This window comes from Mercurialis annua, linkage group LG6, assembly GCF_937616625.2.
Source record: "Mercurialis annua linkage group LG6, ddMerAnnu1.2, whole genome shotgun sequence".
Classification (NCBI taxonomy): domain Eukaryota; kingdom Viridiplantae; phylum Streptophyta; class Magnoliopsida; order Malpighiales; family Euphorbiaceae; genus Mercurialis; species Mercurialis annua.
Window position 1 is genome coordinate 5,814,408 of NC_065575.1, and position 18,775 is coordinate 5,833,182.

Sequence of the window (18,775 nt, forward strand, 5' to 3'; positions counted from 1 at the left end):
TCATCAACTACATAATTATTAAAATTTAATAATAACTATCATAAACACATATTTAATTATTAAAGTTTTATTTAATTCATTATTTATCATTGCTAAAATTTATTATAAATAATTTATCATATAAACTAAATTAATTTATATACAAAATAAAAAAATCATTCAAGATAAAGACTACAGTAACATGACAAGTCACCAAATTGTTTACAATCTACTTTTCATTTTGTTCTTTAATCAAAACGACACTGTTTTGATCAAAGAGAACAAAACAAAAGGAACGACTCGTCTTCTCCGGCTTACAACCTAACGGACCCAAATTTATAAACTAAAATCCCTAAACCACGCTGACGGAGGAAGGGCGGACGCCAGCTCCGCCGCCGGACCAATTTGCTTCATAAAAGCAGGTTTGTTAATCTCAATGACAATCTAGAGTTCTTGAAAGGTATTATACTTTTTTTTTCTATTTATATCTTCTGAATTAAGTCGAGGGAGCCAAAATAATATGCTAATGAAAAGAACTGAGATGTCAGAATATTTACCTGAAGAAGTTATATTTCAAATATTGCTCAGATTGCCTGTCAAGTCCCTTTTGAAATTCACCTGTGTCTGCAAATTGTGGAATTCCATCATCAGAACTCCTCATTTCATCTCTAACCAAATTCACACTACTTTCTCATCAAACAAACATCACCGTTTCATTTTTCTGCTTCACTCTTATAAATTTAAGTACGAATTCTCTATGCATTTCGACAATAAAGATTTCGATCAATACCTACCCGTCCAGCCACTCTTCAACCAAGCCGACGCTTGCGACGTGGTTGGCTCCAGTAATGGTCTTGTCTGCCTCTTTTATGTCTACAAAATGAATATCAACTTTAACGGCGGCATATGTAAATTTGTTATTTGGAACCCTTCCATTAGAAAATATTTGCTCCTACCTGAAACTAGTTTTCCCCTTCTAGCCTCAAATTACTTTTCGAATCAATCAAAATTATTGGGGTTTGGCTTTGATTCACGATTTAATGATTACAAATTGTTTGTGGCTCAGTATTCTACCTCTACTATAGATGTGGTTCTCTATTCACTCAATTCCAACACTTGGAAGAAAATCGCTAATGTTCCTCCCACCAGCTATAGAAATCACATATGTTCTACATGCCGTTCAACTTTTGTTAATGGTAAATTTTATTGGCATCCTTATGAGACAAGTAAGAAGTTGGTTTTGGTGTTTGATTTAAGAGATGAGATGTTTGGAGAAATAATATTGCCCACTCAATGTTTGGAAAATCACCGCTGGAATTTTCAAATCAAAGCATTTGGAGAATCATCCGTCGCAATCATTATTCGAAATAATCTTTATGAGAATGATATATGGGTGATGAAAGAGTATGACAGTGGTGAATGGATGAAGTTAGCTAGAGTTGGAAAACGCTGGAGAGGATTTTCAAATGTGCTCGAGTTTAGAGATAATGGTGAAATATTAGCTCATTTTTGTAGAGGGCAACGCTTAGCCTCGTATAATTTAAATGGACGGATAAAGAATCTACTGGCTTTGAGCGAAGAAAAGTATGGAAGGCCTCCTTTTGCTTATAGGCATGTGGAGAGCCTAGCATTATTTGACAAAGGTAATGATATTTCTAACGAGCTATCAATTTCATTTTAGGGTTATGAGTCTCATAAGCAAATTTGGTGTAGCGTGGTCATGGAGTTTCTCATGGACAATTCTTATTTCTGTGGCTATTTGGAGAGGTTAGTTTTACTTGACAAAGCGGATGGTACTAACTAGTTCTTTTAGGTTTTAGTCGATTGATTTTGATTTTGTTTTAGTTTTAAATCGGTTGATTTTCATTTTGTTTTAGGTTTTAATTTCAATTCTTTTTAGCGATCTGGTGCAATCCTTGGGCATATTGTGTTATTGAGTTTGTCTCTCCTGCTGCTGCATTTTCTCATCGTCCTTGCTACAAATTACCACTGCTTACAACTGATGGTTCTGTAAGTACTTGATAATTAATGAACTTTCCTTCATTGATTTTTCCTTTGGTTGCTTGAAGACTTATGACTCGATAGTCAGTTCCTTTTGAGATGAACGAATTGGGAAGTGCAGTTCTAGTGACAATTAATGCTGGTTTAGCATTTGAAATTAATGAATTCTGGTTTACAATGTAGGCCAACCTACTGATTATATTTGGATTTGGGAGTATCTTTGTATTTATGGGACTTGTAAGAGTGTGAAGGAGGTTCCTCCCAATTCCTTAATAAAAATTGTTTGATTCTAGCTTTATAAATATATCCAAAATTGTTTGTTATTTTTTTGACCTGTGCGGGTCTTGTAGGTATAGCATTGTTCTGTTTTAGAACGTAATATGTGGATTGTCTCGGTTTGATTCAAGAATAAGATAGAGCTGTAAGAATTTGACCATAACAATGCACTTAGCTTCATTGTATAATTGAGCCATTTGTGTCTGATCTTTGATCATACTTGTATATTGTCACCTTTTCTCTTGTTAATCCTTATCATTTGAAATGATGAATATTTACGTTATTTGTGCAATGGAATATAAGTACTCTTTATTTAATTGGTCTTAGACTTTCAAGTTAAACAACTTGTCTCCGAGAAATGTTTGCCAGAAAAAAATGTTCACAATGATTTATGGAGATAGATGTATAATTCAAAAGATTAATTGCAATCTTTCTTTGGATCTTCTCATCAACTCCATTTTGAAAGTTATGGTAATCTATCATTAGAACTCCAAATACAAAATGCTTTCTCATCAAACAAACATAACCATTACATCTCTATTCGTTTGGGCAACAAAAACAACATATATAAGTTTGTTATTTGGAACGGCCTTCCATTAGAAATTTTTTTAGTAATTATAATTCTTTTATTTCATTAAAATGTCAAAAATTCATTCAATTCATACGGAACAAACTAAATTTGTGGGAATTTATACCGAATTGAATTGAAAGTTCATAATTTTACTTTTTAGTTTGGTTTAATTATTTTCGATTCATTTTGGCATATGCCCTTCAGGGACTGCATGTGTCCATTAGAATACACTACAGTTCAGAGAAAATATTCCAAGTTTCAGCATAAAACAAATAATTTTCCAAATCCTTTTCTACTTCATTATAAACACAATAGACAAAATGCACAAACTTGTCGACTTCTACTAACATTATCAGCCCTTTTATTACAAATTTTATAATAAGATTACAATTTCGGATTAACAAAAAATTATTGATAACCGTACAATTGTACAAATCTTGCTTATTGTCTTAACCAAATTATCAAAAATTCCCAAATTTCTCTAATAACATTTGATGCTTCATATCAATTTGATTGCATTCCATCTCCATTCATATTCAACCTGAGGCAAAAACCACAAAAGATTTAAGTTTAGCTTGGCATAATTCTAAGGATAAATTTATTGTGAATGTGAGCAAAAAATGACATTATTTATTTACCTATCGTCACTGGTAACTTGTTTTTGATAGAAGAGAGTTGAGTAACAACATCACCAATATTCAAGCGTTCTTGTGGCGATTCAGAAGAACATAAGATTCCAATATCGAGTACTGAAATCAAGCACTCAATAAGTCTATTTTTTCTCATGATGTTCCTGGAATAATGAAAATGACTCAATGGTTCTTCCTCCATTTGAAGAAAAGTGGGATCTGCAATGTCTGTCACTTGCTCAGGCAAAGAACTTTTGACAAATTCATGGAGGCTTAGTCCCTCATCGGTTGGTCTCTTTCCAGTGAACATCTCCAACAAGAGTATACCAAAACTAAATATGTCACCCGATGTTGAAGCAACATTTCCCATGCCATACTCTATAATAATACATCACCAATTGGTTATTTGCATCGGTTTCAAAAAGCTTAAAATCTAATTCTTGCACTAAATTATCAAACGAAAACTAGAATCATAGGTGTGAAAAGTTTGAGTGGTACTAACTTTTCCTATATATTCTATTCGGTACCAACACTTCCATTGGTATCAAGTAGTATCAAATTAATGCTTTTGACAGACAATAATATCTTGCATTTTCTAATCTACTAAGCTTACCGAATTTTTTTTTTTTAAATATAACATCACATGACCATTTGGCTTGATGCCTTAAATTACAATAGAATTTTAGAATATAGTGTCACCAATTACAAGTAGATTAGCTTTGATTAGAAAAATTAAGTACTTTGACTTGAAAGAAAAACTATATTTTTGATACTATTTTAATATGGATTGAAGTTTCACTACCAAATTAAAAAATTAGACAAAATTATGGCACCATTCACTCTTTTAACACGACTAGTTTCGCATTACGTGCTATGCACGTGGCTCGTAACATAACTCGTCAATGGACATATTAGTAAATTTATTATAATTATATCAATTTTTTATTTATAATTAATATTAAATTAGCTAAGAATTTTTGTAAAAGTAAATATAATATTTTCGGTTATTAAATTTTTGTCATACTGAATTTATTCTTCTTTTGATTTTATAATAAACATAGTTAAATAATTAAATTAATTTTATTAATAATATCTTTAAAAATAATAAGATAGAAATTTAAATAATATTATATTGACCAAATACAATATTTTAATTTTGTAATTCAATTAAACTAAAAGATAGGTATTCCTACTAATTTGTAGACAATTTAGTTATTTTTTACATACTAAAAACTGAATTGGAGATAATTTAGCTACCTATTCTAATTAGGACTTTAATTACAATAGTGATTAATTAAATAACTAATTAGTTAATGACTATAAAACCTTTATTTGATAGTAAACTGAAAAGGATTATTCAGTAAATTTGCATGTCCCCCCCCATCCGTGCTTTTATATATAGTACTAGCGTTTCGCCACGTGCTACGCACGTGAGCGACATTTACATGACCCGTTATATTTATTAAATATCAACTAAATTAATTAAATTGTAGCATGTGAGTGATTTTATATAACCTGTTATACATGTTAAATATAATATTTAGTTTTCAATAAATTATCGTGAATATTTATATATATATGTATGTATTAAATATAATTTTTTTTAATTTTTAATTATAGCATGTGAATAATGTTATATGGCCCGTTATATATATATATATATATATATATATATATATATATATATATATATATATATATATATTATATTATATATTTTGACTTTATATTTTTATTTTGATATTTTTTTGAACTATAGGTGGCCGGGCTCCGCTTTCGTCACCAAAAAAAACATTTTTTTTACTAAAAATTTGATTTAAGCCATATGTTTGTAAGATTGCTATGTACAGTTGTGCACATTTGAGCTAATGAACCGGACATGATTAGAGATAAACTTAAATATAAATTGCCTTTTGTTTATTAATAATTATATAACGTGAGCGACATTTGTTTCTTCGAATAAAAAAACTATCCTAATTCAAATATAAAATACTATCATTGCGGTCAATTTTTATTTTAATATTAAAATTAATTTTTTATTAGAATTAAACTTATACGTAATTACTATTATCTTAATAAATTCTATTATCGTAATTTTGCCTGTCCACGTGCTATGCCCGTGAGCGATCACGTGAGTGATATTTATATAACTCGTTATATATTAAATATTAATAAAATATTAAATACAACATTTTAATTATCAATAAATTATTATTAATTAATTTTACCAATATAGAAACATGTAAGATAGATCAAAGAAAAACATCAATTGGTGTTTCTGCGAGGAATGGAAACTATTGCAATAAAATAGCAATTGTTTATTCTTTTGATATATTATTATATGAATCACACCCTTATCTACTATTATATGAATCACACCCTTATCTGCGATAATAGGTTTTATTGTTAAAAAAAATAAAATTTGAAAACTACTTTTTTTCCTTATCTACGAACTTGCAAGCGGCATTTACATGACCCGTTTTTTATTTTAAATATTAATTAAATGTTAAATATAATAATTTTTAACTATACATAAATTATTTTAAGTTTATTTTTTCAAATTTAACTTTTTTTTGAATTACACTTTTAACTAATTTGTATCTCCTATTAATGTTATCGTAATTACACGACCCGTTATACTTATTATAATTTTCTATTTTAATTTAAAATTACAGTATGTAATTGATATTTAGATGACCCGAGATAACAAATATTAACTAAAATTGCTTAGAAGTAGGATTAAAGATAATTATTAAGTTAATAAAAGTTAAACTAAAATAATAAAAAGATATTGCAGTAGATTATTATTAAATGTATACATGACTTTGTAGCTGTTATATAGTTATCCGCCACCTGGTTAACAACCATAATAATGAATTCTATTGAAATACGACTTTTTGCTTAAATAGTGTAAGTAGATAATTAAGCTTTTTTCACATATAACTTTTATTTTTATTCTTTTATTAGAGTTAGATTCCGATTTAACTTCTATTTGTAAATTTATTAACTTTTAATTTATATTATTTTATTAGTATTAGACTTATACTTAACTTTGTAAATTTTTTAATTAGTAAAGACTATTATCGTAATTTTGCATGTCCCATCCTTCTCACATATAAGATAGTTATAGATAGATATAAATAGATAATAGAATTTAATGAAGACAAAGATAACGGTTTTCAAAATTTTAAGAGAGTAATTACCTGGGGGGCAGTAACCAATAGTTCCTACATCTGCAAGAGAGGTGGACTGATTTGGAGTAGGATGAATAATCTCCTCATGAAAGAACTTGACTAACCCAAAATCACCCACATGTGCAGTCATTTCGTTATCAAGAAGAACATTGCTTGGCTTTATATCACAATGAACAATCGGCAATATCCCTGCATGACAATGGAGATACTCCAAAGCGGAACTTACATCAATCGCAATATTCAACCGTTGAACAATGGTTAAATTCCTCGGATGATGTGTTGGATGCAGCCAATCGTCTAAGCTCCCATTATCCATGAACTGATAAACCAAAGCTTTGAAATCGTTGCCGGCATAATCAACACTAGAACAAGCAGTGATTACTTTGACAAGATTTCTATGTCTGACATTCTTTAACACTTCACATTCAGCTAAGAAACTTTTAGAAGCTCCTCGACGCATAAGATTAAGCACTTTCACTGCAATTACAAGTCCGTCTTGCTCAAGAACTCCTTTATAGACAGACCCAAATCCACCTGAACCAATTAAATTATCCAAAGAAAATTCATTCGTCGCTTTAAGGAGATTTTGATAAGACAGTCTCAATAAATTAGCATTCTCAAAATCGCACGGCGCTGAATCTTTTCTCCTCTTTCTTGAAAACCAAAGAAATAAGCAACCAAGTATTAATGCTAATATTCCTATAAACCCTGCAACTATAAATATTACAGTTCGTCGTCGTTTTCTTTTCGGTTCTTGATCATATTTGCATGTAGGAAGGCCAAAATCACTTATACCACCACATAATCTCTTGTTTCCGACAATTGATACTGCACTTGAATTCTTGAAAATTCCTTCAATTGGCACCATACCTTCAAAATCATTATGCGAAATATCCAATGCTAATAAACTAAAGTTCACTAAGAAACTTGGAATCTGTCCCGAAACATTGTTGTAGGAAAGGATCAAGAACTGAAGGCCTCTCAATGCGCTTAAAGAAGAAGGGATCGACCCTTGGAAGAAGTTGTGACTGATTGATAATGCCTCTAGACTCACGCAACCAGCAAGATCACTAGGAATGTGTCCTGATAACATGTTGTTATCAAGATATAGTTCTCCCAGTTGTTTCAAGTTTCCTACTTGGTTAGGAATGGGACCATTCAAACGATTGGTAGATAGATAAAGTCCTATTGATAATGAAGAAATTTCAAAAATCTGTGGAGGTATGAGACCAGTAAGATTGTTTTGGGAAAGAATTAACAATAGCAACTGTTTGCAATTCCCTAAACTTGAAGGGATATTACCTTGAAGTTGATTGTCATTTAAATAAATTTGAATCAAATTTGTCAAATTTCCTAAAGACGATGGAATATTTCCAGTTAAATCATTACTAGACAAAGAAAGTAATGCTAAATTCTTGAGTTTTCCAATGCCAGAAGGGATGGTACCTGAGAGATTGTTGTTTGATGCACTAAATATATTCAAGCTTATAAGGGAGTCTATACCAGTTGGGATATTTCCATGTATTTGATTGTTGTTGATGTAGATACTCTGGAGTTCTCGAGAAAAGTTAGTAATTTGTTTAGGCAGCATCCCTCCAAAATTGTTAATTCCCAAATCTAGTATTGTTAAACGAGTGGCATTAGTTAGGCCATGTAGAAACTTCAAGTCATCATCTTTTTCATTCCCAAAATGGTTTCGACCAAGCGAAAGCACTGAGAGTTTATTCAACTTTTCAAAAGAAGGTATAACTCCAGTAAGCTTATTTTCGGTTACTTGAAAAGTTTCTAAATTTGAAGCATTAGAAATTGAAGATGGAATGGATCCACTGAATTGGTTTTTACTAATTGAAAAGAATTGGAGATATGGAAGAGACACGCCAAAGCTCACCGGAAGAGTTCCTTCTAAATAATTGCTACTCGCGTCAAAAGCCTCAATCAAAGAGAGATTATAGATTGAAGAATGGATGGTGCCTGAAAATTGATTAATGTAAAGAGCTAAAGTGCTCAAATTCTTTAATTGACCGATGAATTCAGGTATAACTCCATGCAAATTGTTTTCACTCAAGAAGAGATACTCAAGAGATGTTAGATTTGCAATAGACGGAGGGATAGTTCCTGTTAAGTTGTTTTTGCCCAAAGATAAATATTTCAGGCTCGTCAACAAGGTAAGCTCTCTAGGGATTTCACCTATCAACTGGTTGCCATATAAATCCAAGATATTAAGATTAGAACAAGAAGATAAGTTTGAAGGAATTTTTCCGCCAAGTGAGTTATTCAAAAGATACAATACTTGCAGTCTGCGCAAATGGCCAATTTCAGGAGGAATCTCATACCTGAAGCTGTTATTGTAGAGATGCAGTTCTCTTAGAAAACTTAAATTGCCAATATGTGGTGATATCGAACCCGAAAGTTGAAGGCTGTATAGATACAACACTGTAACTCTTTGGCGATGTTGGCGTCCGCATACGACGCCGTACCATTGGCAAAAGTGATGTGAGCTATTCCATGAAGTCATGACACCAAGAGGGTCAGTAATTTTAGCCTTGAATTCGAGCAAAGCTAGTCGATCCGTCTCATTGGTTGCAGCATGAAGTAAGGTAAATATTGAAAAGAGATGAATAATAATAACAACAAGGCTCCTGCCAAAAATCCCCATTTTATTTGAAAGAGAGAAAATGGGACAAGTTATTTATTTGAGAGGATGGGTTTGTGTTGTTCATCACTGAGTAAGCAGTATTTATAGAGAGTAACAATATAGTAGTAGAAACCAATTTTGATGGAATTTAGACTTGTTTTGGTCGTATTGGTAGACTTGCAGAAATAATTGTAAAGATCATTTAGAAACTTCAACTTTGCACAATGTGCCAACTAAGTCCTTTCTTACCTTTACAATTCAATAGACCCACACCTTATTGTTTTTAGATTAATCTGGTCTTTCCTTGAAACATCTGTTTCAAATTTCAATTGCCATGTAAGAAAAATCAGTTTACTGCTCAATTTACGTCATGTATTTAATTATGTTATTACAATGAGCTCGCAATCTAATATTAACGGAGTACTATTTAAACAGATACTAGTTTTTTTTCGTGTCTTAAGTATACTTAACATTGCTCTTTGAATATTCTAATTATAAAATTTAGTAACTTTTTCTACAATCAAACCCATAACTTGGTCATGACTTGATTTTATAGTTAGTGTGGAGTTTGAATATTCTAAGCATCAGATTGTTATGTGGTTGTGCTTCAAGTCATTGCCCCTATTCCACTCTGATATTGATATACTTCATTGAGTACCATTTATAGAAATGAATACCAATTTAGATACTTGAACTTTGCACCTAAGTTGCACGGAAACGGAAATGGAAACGGCGAAACGGATTTTTTCAAAATATAGGAAACGGAAACGTGAGGGAAACGTGTAAATAGTAAAAAATATAGGGGTATATTTATAAATATTAAAAGTTATAAAATTATGTAATATATCCGTTTTTCAAAATATAGGAAACGGAAACGTAAGGGAAACGTGTAAATAGTAAAAAATATAGGGGTATATTTATAAAGATTAAAAGTTATAAAATTATGTAATATATATATATATATATATATATATATATATAATTTATTTCCATGTAAATAAATTATTATAACAATTGATAAGATAAATTAGTAGAATATATAACAAATATAACATATTATTAAATTCCATAATAAAAAAGTCTATGATTTGAATATATAACAAATACTCCTATAACATATCAATATTCCATATTTATAAAGTCTATGGATGATTGATCAGATATTTAACCTTTTTTAGGGTTTTCTTTAATTATTTAAGCATTTTTTTTATATAGGAAACGGGTTTGTTTTTAGAAAACGAGTTTCCAACTTTTAGTATTTACAGAAACGAGCCCGAAACATTTCCGAAGAGTTTCTGAGAGTTTCGGAAACGGAAACGTTTCCGAAACGGAAAAACTCACCCTACATAAAGTTTCCGTGCATCCTCCTGCTAAGTCCCTTTTAACATTTACGATTACAAATAGTGTTATTTTGGTCTCTTTACTTTGCTTTTTATCTGAAAACTAAAAATTGTCATTTGTTCATGTATCAGTAGAGCATTTTGTTGTTGCATTTACTTTGGATAATTGAATTGTTTGGTCGGAGAATGGTTTGGTTAGGCTGAATTCATTCCGTACTCTCACATTCAGCCTCCTTAAGAAAAGTACCTTTGAGATGTTTATTATTAGAAATTTCCAAGATTATGTAAATTTTGCTGTTACAACTTAGGCCATGTTTGGTTCATGTAATAGATGCGGAATGGAATAGCTATTCCGTATAGAATGACAATTCTTAACTTTGGTTCATGGAATAGGTATTCCAAAGAATTGCTATTTCATGATTTTGTGGAATAAACACTCCTCTCAAAAATTAAAGAATGGCTATTCCATTCTTTATGGAATAACTATTCTATTCCATGCTATTCAATTCCATGAACCAAACATGGCCTTATACATCTATAGGTTTGAGGCATTTTAATCGGAAGAAATCGTGTCCTCGGATTACACATACATGCCTTTCTCTCTTTTTCCGACCTCAAGGCATTTTAATCGATCATCTCGTATGCTTTTGAACGTTCTTTATTTATTATTAGAAAAATCCATGTCTAGATCCTTAAACTGTACCGCTTTTGATTATCTGGTCTTTAAACTAATTTTTGTCTTTTACTGGTCCCTAAACTATCGGGTTCGTGACTTCAGGTCCCTAAATGGAAGTCTGTTAAAAGTGTTTATTCACGCTCTTTTTTTCTTGAGTAAACCCAAATTACTAATCCACGTAGCTAGGAAGCCACGGGGACACAGAACAAATCTGACTGGAAAAGATTAAAAAGATTCGTTTTGTGTAAATAAAATCAAAACATTTTCTTTTTTCAGACACGACATCATTTCACTTCATCTGAAATCAAAAATGTATTTTAAATGTTATGGGTATTTTTTTTCTATTTTCACGTCAGCAAGTTAACGGTCGTTAGTTAAAGTCATGGACAAAAAGACTTTTTTTGTTATGTGTTGTGCTTCAAGTCATTGCCCCTATTCCACTCAGATACTGATAGATTTGTTTTGTCATTATTGGTAGACTTCATTCAGTACCATTTACAGAAATGAATACCAATTTAGATACTTGAACTTTGCACGATAGGCCTGCTAGGTCCCTTTTAACATTTACGATTACAAATAGTGTTATTTACTTTGCTTTTCATCTGAAAACTAAAACTTGTCATTTGTTTCATGCATCAGTAGAGCATTTTGTTCTTGCATTTACTTTGGATAATTGAATTGTTTGGTCGGAGAATGGTTTGGTTAGGGGCGGATGGAAGACAATTGTGGGAAGAGACTTTTTTAATTTGGCCTTATTGGTATTCATTCAGTACTCTCACAAGATACGTATTCGGTTTAAATGAATTTTCACAATTTAAATTTGCAATTACATTCGAAATACAATATTCAATTTATTTTATTTTATATAAAATTAATTTTATGTTTAAAATTTCGAAAAACCCTATACAAAAATTCCTTTTCAGATGATTTTTAAATAGAATTCATTTAGAAATCAAATGAATTTTGCACTAGAATTGATCTAAACAGGCTCTTAATTTCACTCCTCCTTTGGATTTTAAACATTGCATATTTTGAGCCTGATCTAAGTTCTTCAAAATCCGGCTTTTGGTAAAGCTTTTATCAAAATATCTGGTAACTGGTCAACATCTCCACAATGAACAATTGAAACCACATTCACACTACTTTCTCATCAAACAATCATCACCATTACATCCTTATGCTTCACTCTAATAGATCTATCTACCCATATTCAGTTTCAAAATTACAGTGCCAATACTCTATGCATTTCGACAACAAAGATTTCGATCAGCTCCTATCTGTCCGACCACTCTTCAACCAAGCCGAAGTCTATACTAATGAAGTGGTCGGCTCGAGTAATGGTCTTGTCTGCCTCTTTTGTGTCTACGAAAACAATAACCAGTTTAAAAGTGTTATCAAATACAGCCAGTACATAGACAAGTTGGTTATTTGGAACCCTTTCATTAGAAAATCTTTTATGATACCTGAACGTCCTTGCTGTTCTCCTCCTTTAGGTTCGTCTGATTCAAAATTAATCGGGTTTGGCTTTGATTCAAGATTGAATGATTACAAATTATTAGTGGCTCATTATTTGATTAGCTCTATTAAGGGCGTGGTTCTCTATTCACTCAATTCTAATTCTTGGAAGAAAATCACTAATGCTACTCCCAGCTGTAGATATTACATAGATTTTTTTTATTCCTCAGCTTTTGTCGTCGATGGTAGATTCTACTGGCCAATGCTTAATAAGAATTTGAGGAAGATGTTACTAGTCTTTGACTTAAGAGATGAGATGTTTGGAGAGATATCATTGCCTGCATATTTAGAAAATGACCGCAGTACAAATTTGACAATTAAAACGTTTGGAGAATCATCCATTGCAGTTATTGTTCGAAATGGTTTCTATGAGTATGATATATGGGTGATGAAAGAGTACGAGACTCGCGAATGGATGAAGTTGGCAAGAGTCGGAAAACGCTGGAGAGAATTTTCAAATCTACTTGAGTTTAGAGATAATGGTTAAATGTTGATTTATTTTTTTAAAAGGCAACGTTTAGCCTCGTATTCTTTAAATGGACACATGAAGAATCTATTGGCTTGGCGCGGTGAGAAAGATGGAAGATGGCCTTCTTTTGCTTATAGGTGTGTGGAGAGCCTAGCATTACTTGACAAAGGTAATGATTCATGAGAGATTGCGGTGTACTGTCATCAAGGCGGTTCTCACGGACGATTCTTGTTTTTCAGGCTAGGTGGCTCAGTTTTACTCGACAAATCAGATGGTAGTAACTAGTTATTTACTTTGATATCGCGTGTTCTTATTTATAAATTTATTGCAATAAAAACTCCTGATTTTGTTGAAAGCTTTTCTGAGCCATTCTGTGACATTCTACGTAGCATTCTACACTACTTGCAGTAGCCTGCTTGTATATTGAATTTTCTTTACTTTTCTGTTTGGTTTAATGATAAAAACTTCTATAGTTGAGTTTTTCCATAAGTAAAATTGCCAGGTTATTAGTTGGATATTGACTGAGTTATTTTGTAGTAGCTAGTATTTAGATATAAAGGTTTTGTTGTCTATGTGTAATTACTGCAATTTTCGGCAACCAACCTCAATTAACCTCTCTATTATACCTAAAAATTAAATAGGCTTCCTTTGTTCGGCCAGTGCGACGTACCGGTGGATCACAAGGCCGTTTCAAAACCGCTATTACCAATTCAGGGGTACTTTTTTTTAACTGAATAATGTCATTTAGTCAGTTTTCTAATCAAAGGATTAGCCATCTGATTATTTTTATTTTTTTTTAAGTCAAACGACTATATATTATATTTCTTTAAATTGACTGTAAAATAATTTTTTTAAGTCAAACTTCTCCAATTATTTGCAAACTCACAGCATCTGATTCAATCACCATTTGATAACTCCACAAAGAAAAGAAAGGACAAAATAAATAATTCATAAAAAACACAAAAAACAAAAAAATAATAAAATTAATATAACTCATAAACGATTCCATTTTAAATACCCGGTTATGGATAGTAATTGTAAACTCACAATCAATGCTACTCGAGCTTGTCGAGATAAGGACCGATCCCGCATCCATACGATCCTTACAAACAATCAACGGGTGAAGAGACACAACTGATCCCACTTTTTCACTAATAAAGTTGAAGAATTTATCTTCCCACGCGATCAACGGCACACTAGAAATATTGGTTCAAGAAATTCTCTCTCCTGAGACGAAGGAACCGTCCCAAGGTAAAAGAGTATCAAAGAAGTCCAATAACGTGTGGAATAATTTTACAAATTAAACATTGTCATCTTAATTTGAAAAATTCAGCAATATATATTTCCCACCAAGTAGAGTGAATGAGTTATAATAGATGCCATGATTCAGCAAATAGGAAGCCATATTAAGCATATCTAGTAGCTCATTGACATTAACAATCGATGAGCTAAGGCGTGAAGAAGATGACGACGGAGTGTAAATAACAGGACGTTTATTAACCACTTGGGCATATGATCGAGAATCTCTCAAGGAAGTCATGAAGTCATGTTGTTTAGGTTGAATCCTGGGCTGATTAATAACTACTTTGTTTGAACGTTGCAAGTTATTAGGGGTTTGATATTTCGAAACATAATCCCTAATTCTCTTAGATCCAATGAAGACATCATTCAACCTATAAAGAGAGTCATCCACATCCTGTTCTAGGTCTAGATGGAGGAATCCAAACCGTTTGTTTGATCAATTATTTTTACGTGCAATAGTAATTCCATGAATACGATATTTTCCAAAAGCCCTCTGTAAATCCGAGTAGGACCACTGATCAGGGCCGGCCTTAGATACATGTGTGTGTGTGTGTATTATTTTATAAATTAGTATTTTAAAAAATGTTTCAAATTTATAATTTATATTTAACATTGATTGAAAAATATTTTTGTAATTTTATGCACACGCGGGCGCGCACACACATAAAAGTATAAGTACTAAAGTTTAAAAATTATAATATGAGATGTTTATTAAAAAATACTAATCATATGTAAATTTGAAAATATATTTATATTTGTACTAAAATATTTCTAAATTTAAATATAATTATCATAATATATATTAACATATTAGTCATATGTAAATTTAGTATTATATAATATATTTTTTTATAATTGAGGAAGGAGGAACGTTTGTGAGAGGAATTGAATCCACGATCTTGACAGTTTTGTTTTATAAGGTTTAATATTTTATAGGGTTATATTTGTCCGTTTTAAAAAGTATGATGGTTTTTTTGTACCTCGTACTTATAAATTTAACGGAGTTAAGATTTTGTTAACGGCAGTGGGTTATTTGTACCAAAAAATTGAGTTCAGGTGGTTATATGTACTCTTTTTAGTACAATGGGGTATTTGTACCAACTGAAAAAACTCGATGATTTTTTTGTACCTTCTGCCTTAAAAAAATGTAATTTGTAGGAAAAAAAAGGACAGAATTGTAAGTATTTAATTTACTGATATAAATATTAAAAAAATAATTATTCTTAACCAAAAATAATAAATAACAACAAATTAATTCATCAACTACATAATTATTAAAATTTAATAATAACTATCATAAACACATATTTAATTATTAAAGTTTTATTTAATTCATTATTTATCATTGCTAAAATTTATTATAAATAATTTATCATATAAACTAAATTAATTTATATACAAAATAAAAAAATCATTCAAGATAAAGACTACAGTAACATGACAAGTCACCAAATTGTTTACAATCTACTTTTCATTTTGTTCTTTAATCAAAACGACACTGTTTTGATCAAAGAGAACAAAACAAAAGGAACGACTCGTCTTCTCCGGCTTACAACCTAACGGACCCAAATTTATAAACTAAAATCCCTAAACCACGCTGACGGAGGAAGGGCGGACGCCAGCTCCGCCGCCGGACCAATTTGCTTCATAAAAGCAGGTTTGTTAATCTCAATGACAATCTAGAGTTCTTGAAAGGTATTATACTTTTTTTTTCTATTTATATCTTCTGAATTAAGTCGAGGGAGCCAAAATAATATGCTAATGAAAAGAACTGAGATGTCAGAATATTTACCTGAAGAAGTTATATTTCAAATATTGCTCAGATTGCCTGTCAAGTCCCTTTTGAAATTCACCTGTGTCTGCAAATTGTGGAATTCCATCATCAGAACTCCTCATTTCATCTCTAACCAAATTCACACTACTTTCTCATCAAACAAACATCACCGTTTCATTTTTCTGCTTCACTCTTATAAATCTAATTACGAATTCTCTATGCATTTCGACAATAAAGATTTCGATCAATACCTACCCGTCCAGCCACTCTTCAACCAAGCCGACGCTTGCGACGTGGTTGGCTCCAGTAATGGTCTTGTCTGCCTCTTTTATGTCTACAAAATGAATATCAACTTTAACGGCGGCATATGTAAATTTGTTATTTGGAACCCTTCCATTAGAAAATATTTGCTCCTACCTGAAACTAGTTTTCCCCTTCTAGCCTCAAATTACTTTTCGAATCAATCAAAATTATTGGGGTTTGGCTTTGATTCACGATTTAATGATTACAAATTGTTTGTGGCTCAGTATTCTACCTCTACTATAGATGTGGTTCTCTATTCACTCAATTCCAACACTTGGAAGAAAATCGCTAATGTTCCTCCCACCAGCTATAGAAATCACATATGTTCTACATGCCGTTCAACTTTTGTTAATGGTAAATTTTATTGGCATCCTTATGAGACAAGTAAGAAGTTGGTTTTGGTGTTTGATTTAAGAGATGAGATGTTTGGAGAAATAATATTGCCCACTCAATGTTTGGAAAATCACCGCTGGAATTTTCAAATCAAAGCATTTGGAGAATCATCCGTCGCAATCATTATTCGAAATAATCTTTATGAGAATGATATATGGGTGATGAAAGAGTATGACAGTGGTGAATGGATGAAGTTAGCTAGAGTTGGAAAACGCTGGAGAGGATTTTCAAATGTGCTCGAGTTTAGAGATAATGGTGAAATATTAGCTCATTTTTGTAGAGGGCAACGCTTAGCCTCGTATAATTTAAATGGACGGATAAAGAATCTACTGGCTTTGAGCGAAGAAAAGTATGGAAGGCCTCCTTTTGCTTATAGGCATGTGGAGAGCCTAGCATTATTTGACAAAGGTAATGATATTTCTAACGAGCTATCAATTTCATTTTAGGGTTATGAGTCTCATAAGCAAATTTGGTGTAGCGTGGTCATGGAGTTTCTCATGGACAATTCTTATTTCTGTGGCTATTTGGAGAGGTTAGTTTTACTTGACAAAGCGGATGGTACTAACTAGTTCTTTTAGGTTTTAGTCGATTGATTTTGATTTTGTTTTAGTTTTAAATCGGTTGATTTTCATTTTGTTTTAGGTTTTAATTTCAATTCTTTTTAGCGATCTGGTGCAATCCTTGGGCATATTGTGTTATTGAGTTTGTCTCTCCTGCTGCTGCATTTTCTCATCGTCCTTGCTACAAATTACCACTGCTTACAACTGATGGTTCTGTAAGTACTTGATAATTAATGAACTTTCCTTCATTGATTTTTCCTTTGGTTGCTTGAAGACTTATGACTCGATAGTCAGTTCCTTTTGAGATGAACGAATTGGGAAGTGCAGTTCTAGTGACAATTAATGCTGGTTTAGCATTTGAAATTAATGAATTCTGGTTTACAATGTAGGCCAACCTACTGATTATATTTGGATTTGGGAGTATCTTTGTATTTATGGGACTTGTAAGAGTGTGAAGGAGGTTCCTCCCAATTCCTTAATAAAAATTGTTTGATTCTAGCTTTATAAATATATCCAAAATTGTTTGTTATTTTTTTGACCTGTGCGGGTCTTGTAGGTATAGCATTGTTCTGTTTTAGAACGTAATATGTGGATTGTCTCGGTTTGATTCAAGAATAAGATAGAGCTGTAAGAATTTGACCATAACAATGCACTTAGCTTCATTGTATAATTGAGCCATTTGTGTCTGATCTTTGATCATACTTGTATATTGTCACCTTTTCTCTTGTTAATCCTTATCATTTGAAATGATGAATATTTACGTTATTTGTGCAATGGAATATAAGTACTCTTTATTTAATTGGTCTTAGACTTTCAAGTTAAACAACTTGTCTCCGAGAAATGTTTGCCAGAAAAAAATGTTCACAATGATTTATGGAGATAGATGTATAATTCAAAAGATTAATTGCAATCTTTCTTTGGATCTTCTCATCAACTCCATTTTGAAAGTTATGGTAATCTATCATTAGAACTCCAAATACAAAATGCTTTCTCATCAAACAAACATAACCATTACATCTCTATTCGTTTGGGCAACAAAAACAACATATATAAGTTTGTTATTTGGAACGGCCTTCCATTAGAAATTTTTTTAGTAATTATAATTCTTTTATTTCATTAAAATGTCAAAAATTCATTCAATTCATACGGAACAAACTA

General features: G+C 31.5%; 4 protein-coding genes across 6 annotated transcripts; 3 read left to right on the plus strand and 1 right to left on the minus strand.

Moving 5' to 3' along the window:
- Positions 1–233: 233 nt before the first annotated feature.
- On the plus strand, positions 234–2,475 carry LOC130014633 (F-box/kelch-repeat protein At3g06240-like). 2 transcript variants are annotated; one of them, XM_056106406.1, is made up of 3 exons: positions 234–1,746; positions 1,857–1,989; positions 2,164–2,475. In XM_056106406.1, the coding sequence occupies exon 1, from the start codon at positions 500–502 to the stop codon at positions 1,658–1,660; it is 1,161 nt and encodes a 386-aa protein (XP_055962381.1). In that variant the 5' UTR covers positions 234–499; the 3' UTR covers positions 1,661–1,746; positions 1,857–1,989; positions 2,164–2,475. The 2 variants fall into 2 exon arrangements, with proteins under 2 accessions (XP_055962381.1, XP_055962380.1); XM_056106405.1 differs by having other exon boundaries at positions 1,857–2,475.
- A 690-nt stretch (positions 2,476–3,165) lies between these two features.
- On the minus strand, positions 3,166–9,386 carry LOC130014666 (probable LRR receptor-like serine/threonine-protein kinase At3g47570). The gene is made up of 3 exons (XM_050347801.2): positions 6,660–9,386; positions 3,466–3,834; positions 3,166–3,368 (listed from the first exon to the last, which is right to left on the minus strand). Exons 1-3 carry the CDS (start codon positions 9,304–9,306, stop codon positions 3,364–3,366), a joined length of 3,021 nt encoding a protein of 1,006 aa, XP_050203758.2. The 5' UTR covers positions 9,307–9,386; the 3' UTR covers positions 3,166–3,363.
- A 3,155-nt stretch (positions 9,387–12,541) lies between these two features.
- LOC130015678 (F-box/kelch-repeat protein At3g06240-like) lies at positions 12,542–13,303 on the plus strand. The gene has a single exon (XM_056106312.1). The coding sequence runs from the start codon at positions 12,542–12,544 to the stop codon at positions 13,301–13,303; it is 762 nt and encodes a 253-aa protein (XP_055962287.1).
- A 2,774-nt stretch (positions 13,304–16,077) lies between these two features.
- LOC126653843 (F-box/kelch-repeat protein At3g06240-like) lies at positions 16,078–18,318 on the plus strand. 2 transcript variants are annotated; one of them, XM_056106404.1, is made up of 3 exons: positions 16,078–17,589; positions 17,700–17,832; positions 18,007–18,318. In XM_056106404.1, exon 1 carries the CDS (start codon positions 16,343–16,345, stop codon positions 17,501–17,503), a length of 1,161 nt encoding a protein of 386 aa, XP_055962379.1. In that variant the 5' UTR covers positions 16,078–16,342; the 3' UTR covers positions 17,504–17,589; positions 17,700–17,832; positions 18,007–18,318. The 2 variants fall into 2 exon arrangements, with proteins under 2 accessions (XP_055962379.1, XP_055962378.1); XM_056106403.1 differs by having other exon boundaries at positions 17,700–18,318.
- The last annotated feature ends 457 nt before the right edge of the window (positions 18,319–18,775 follow it).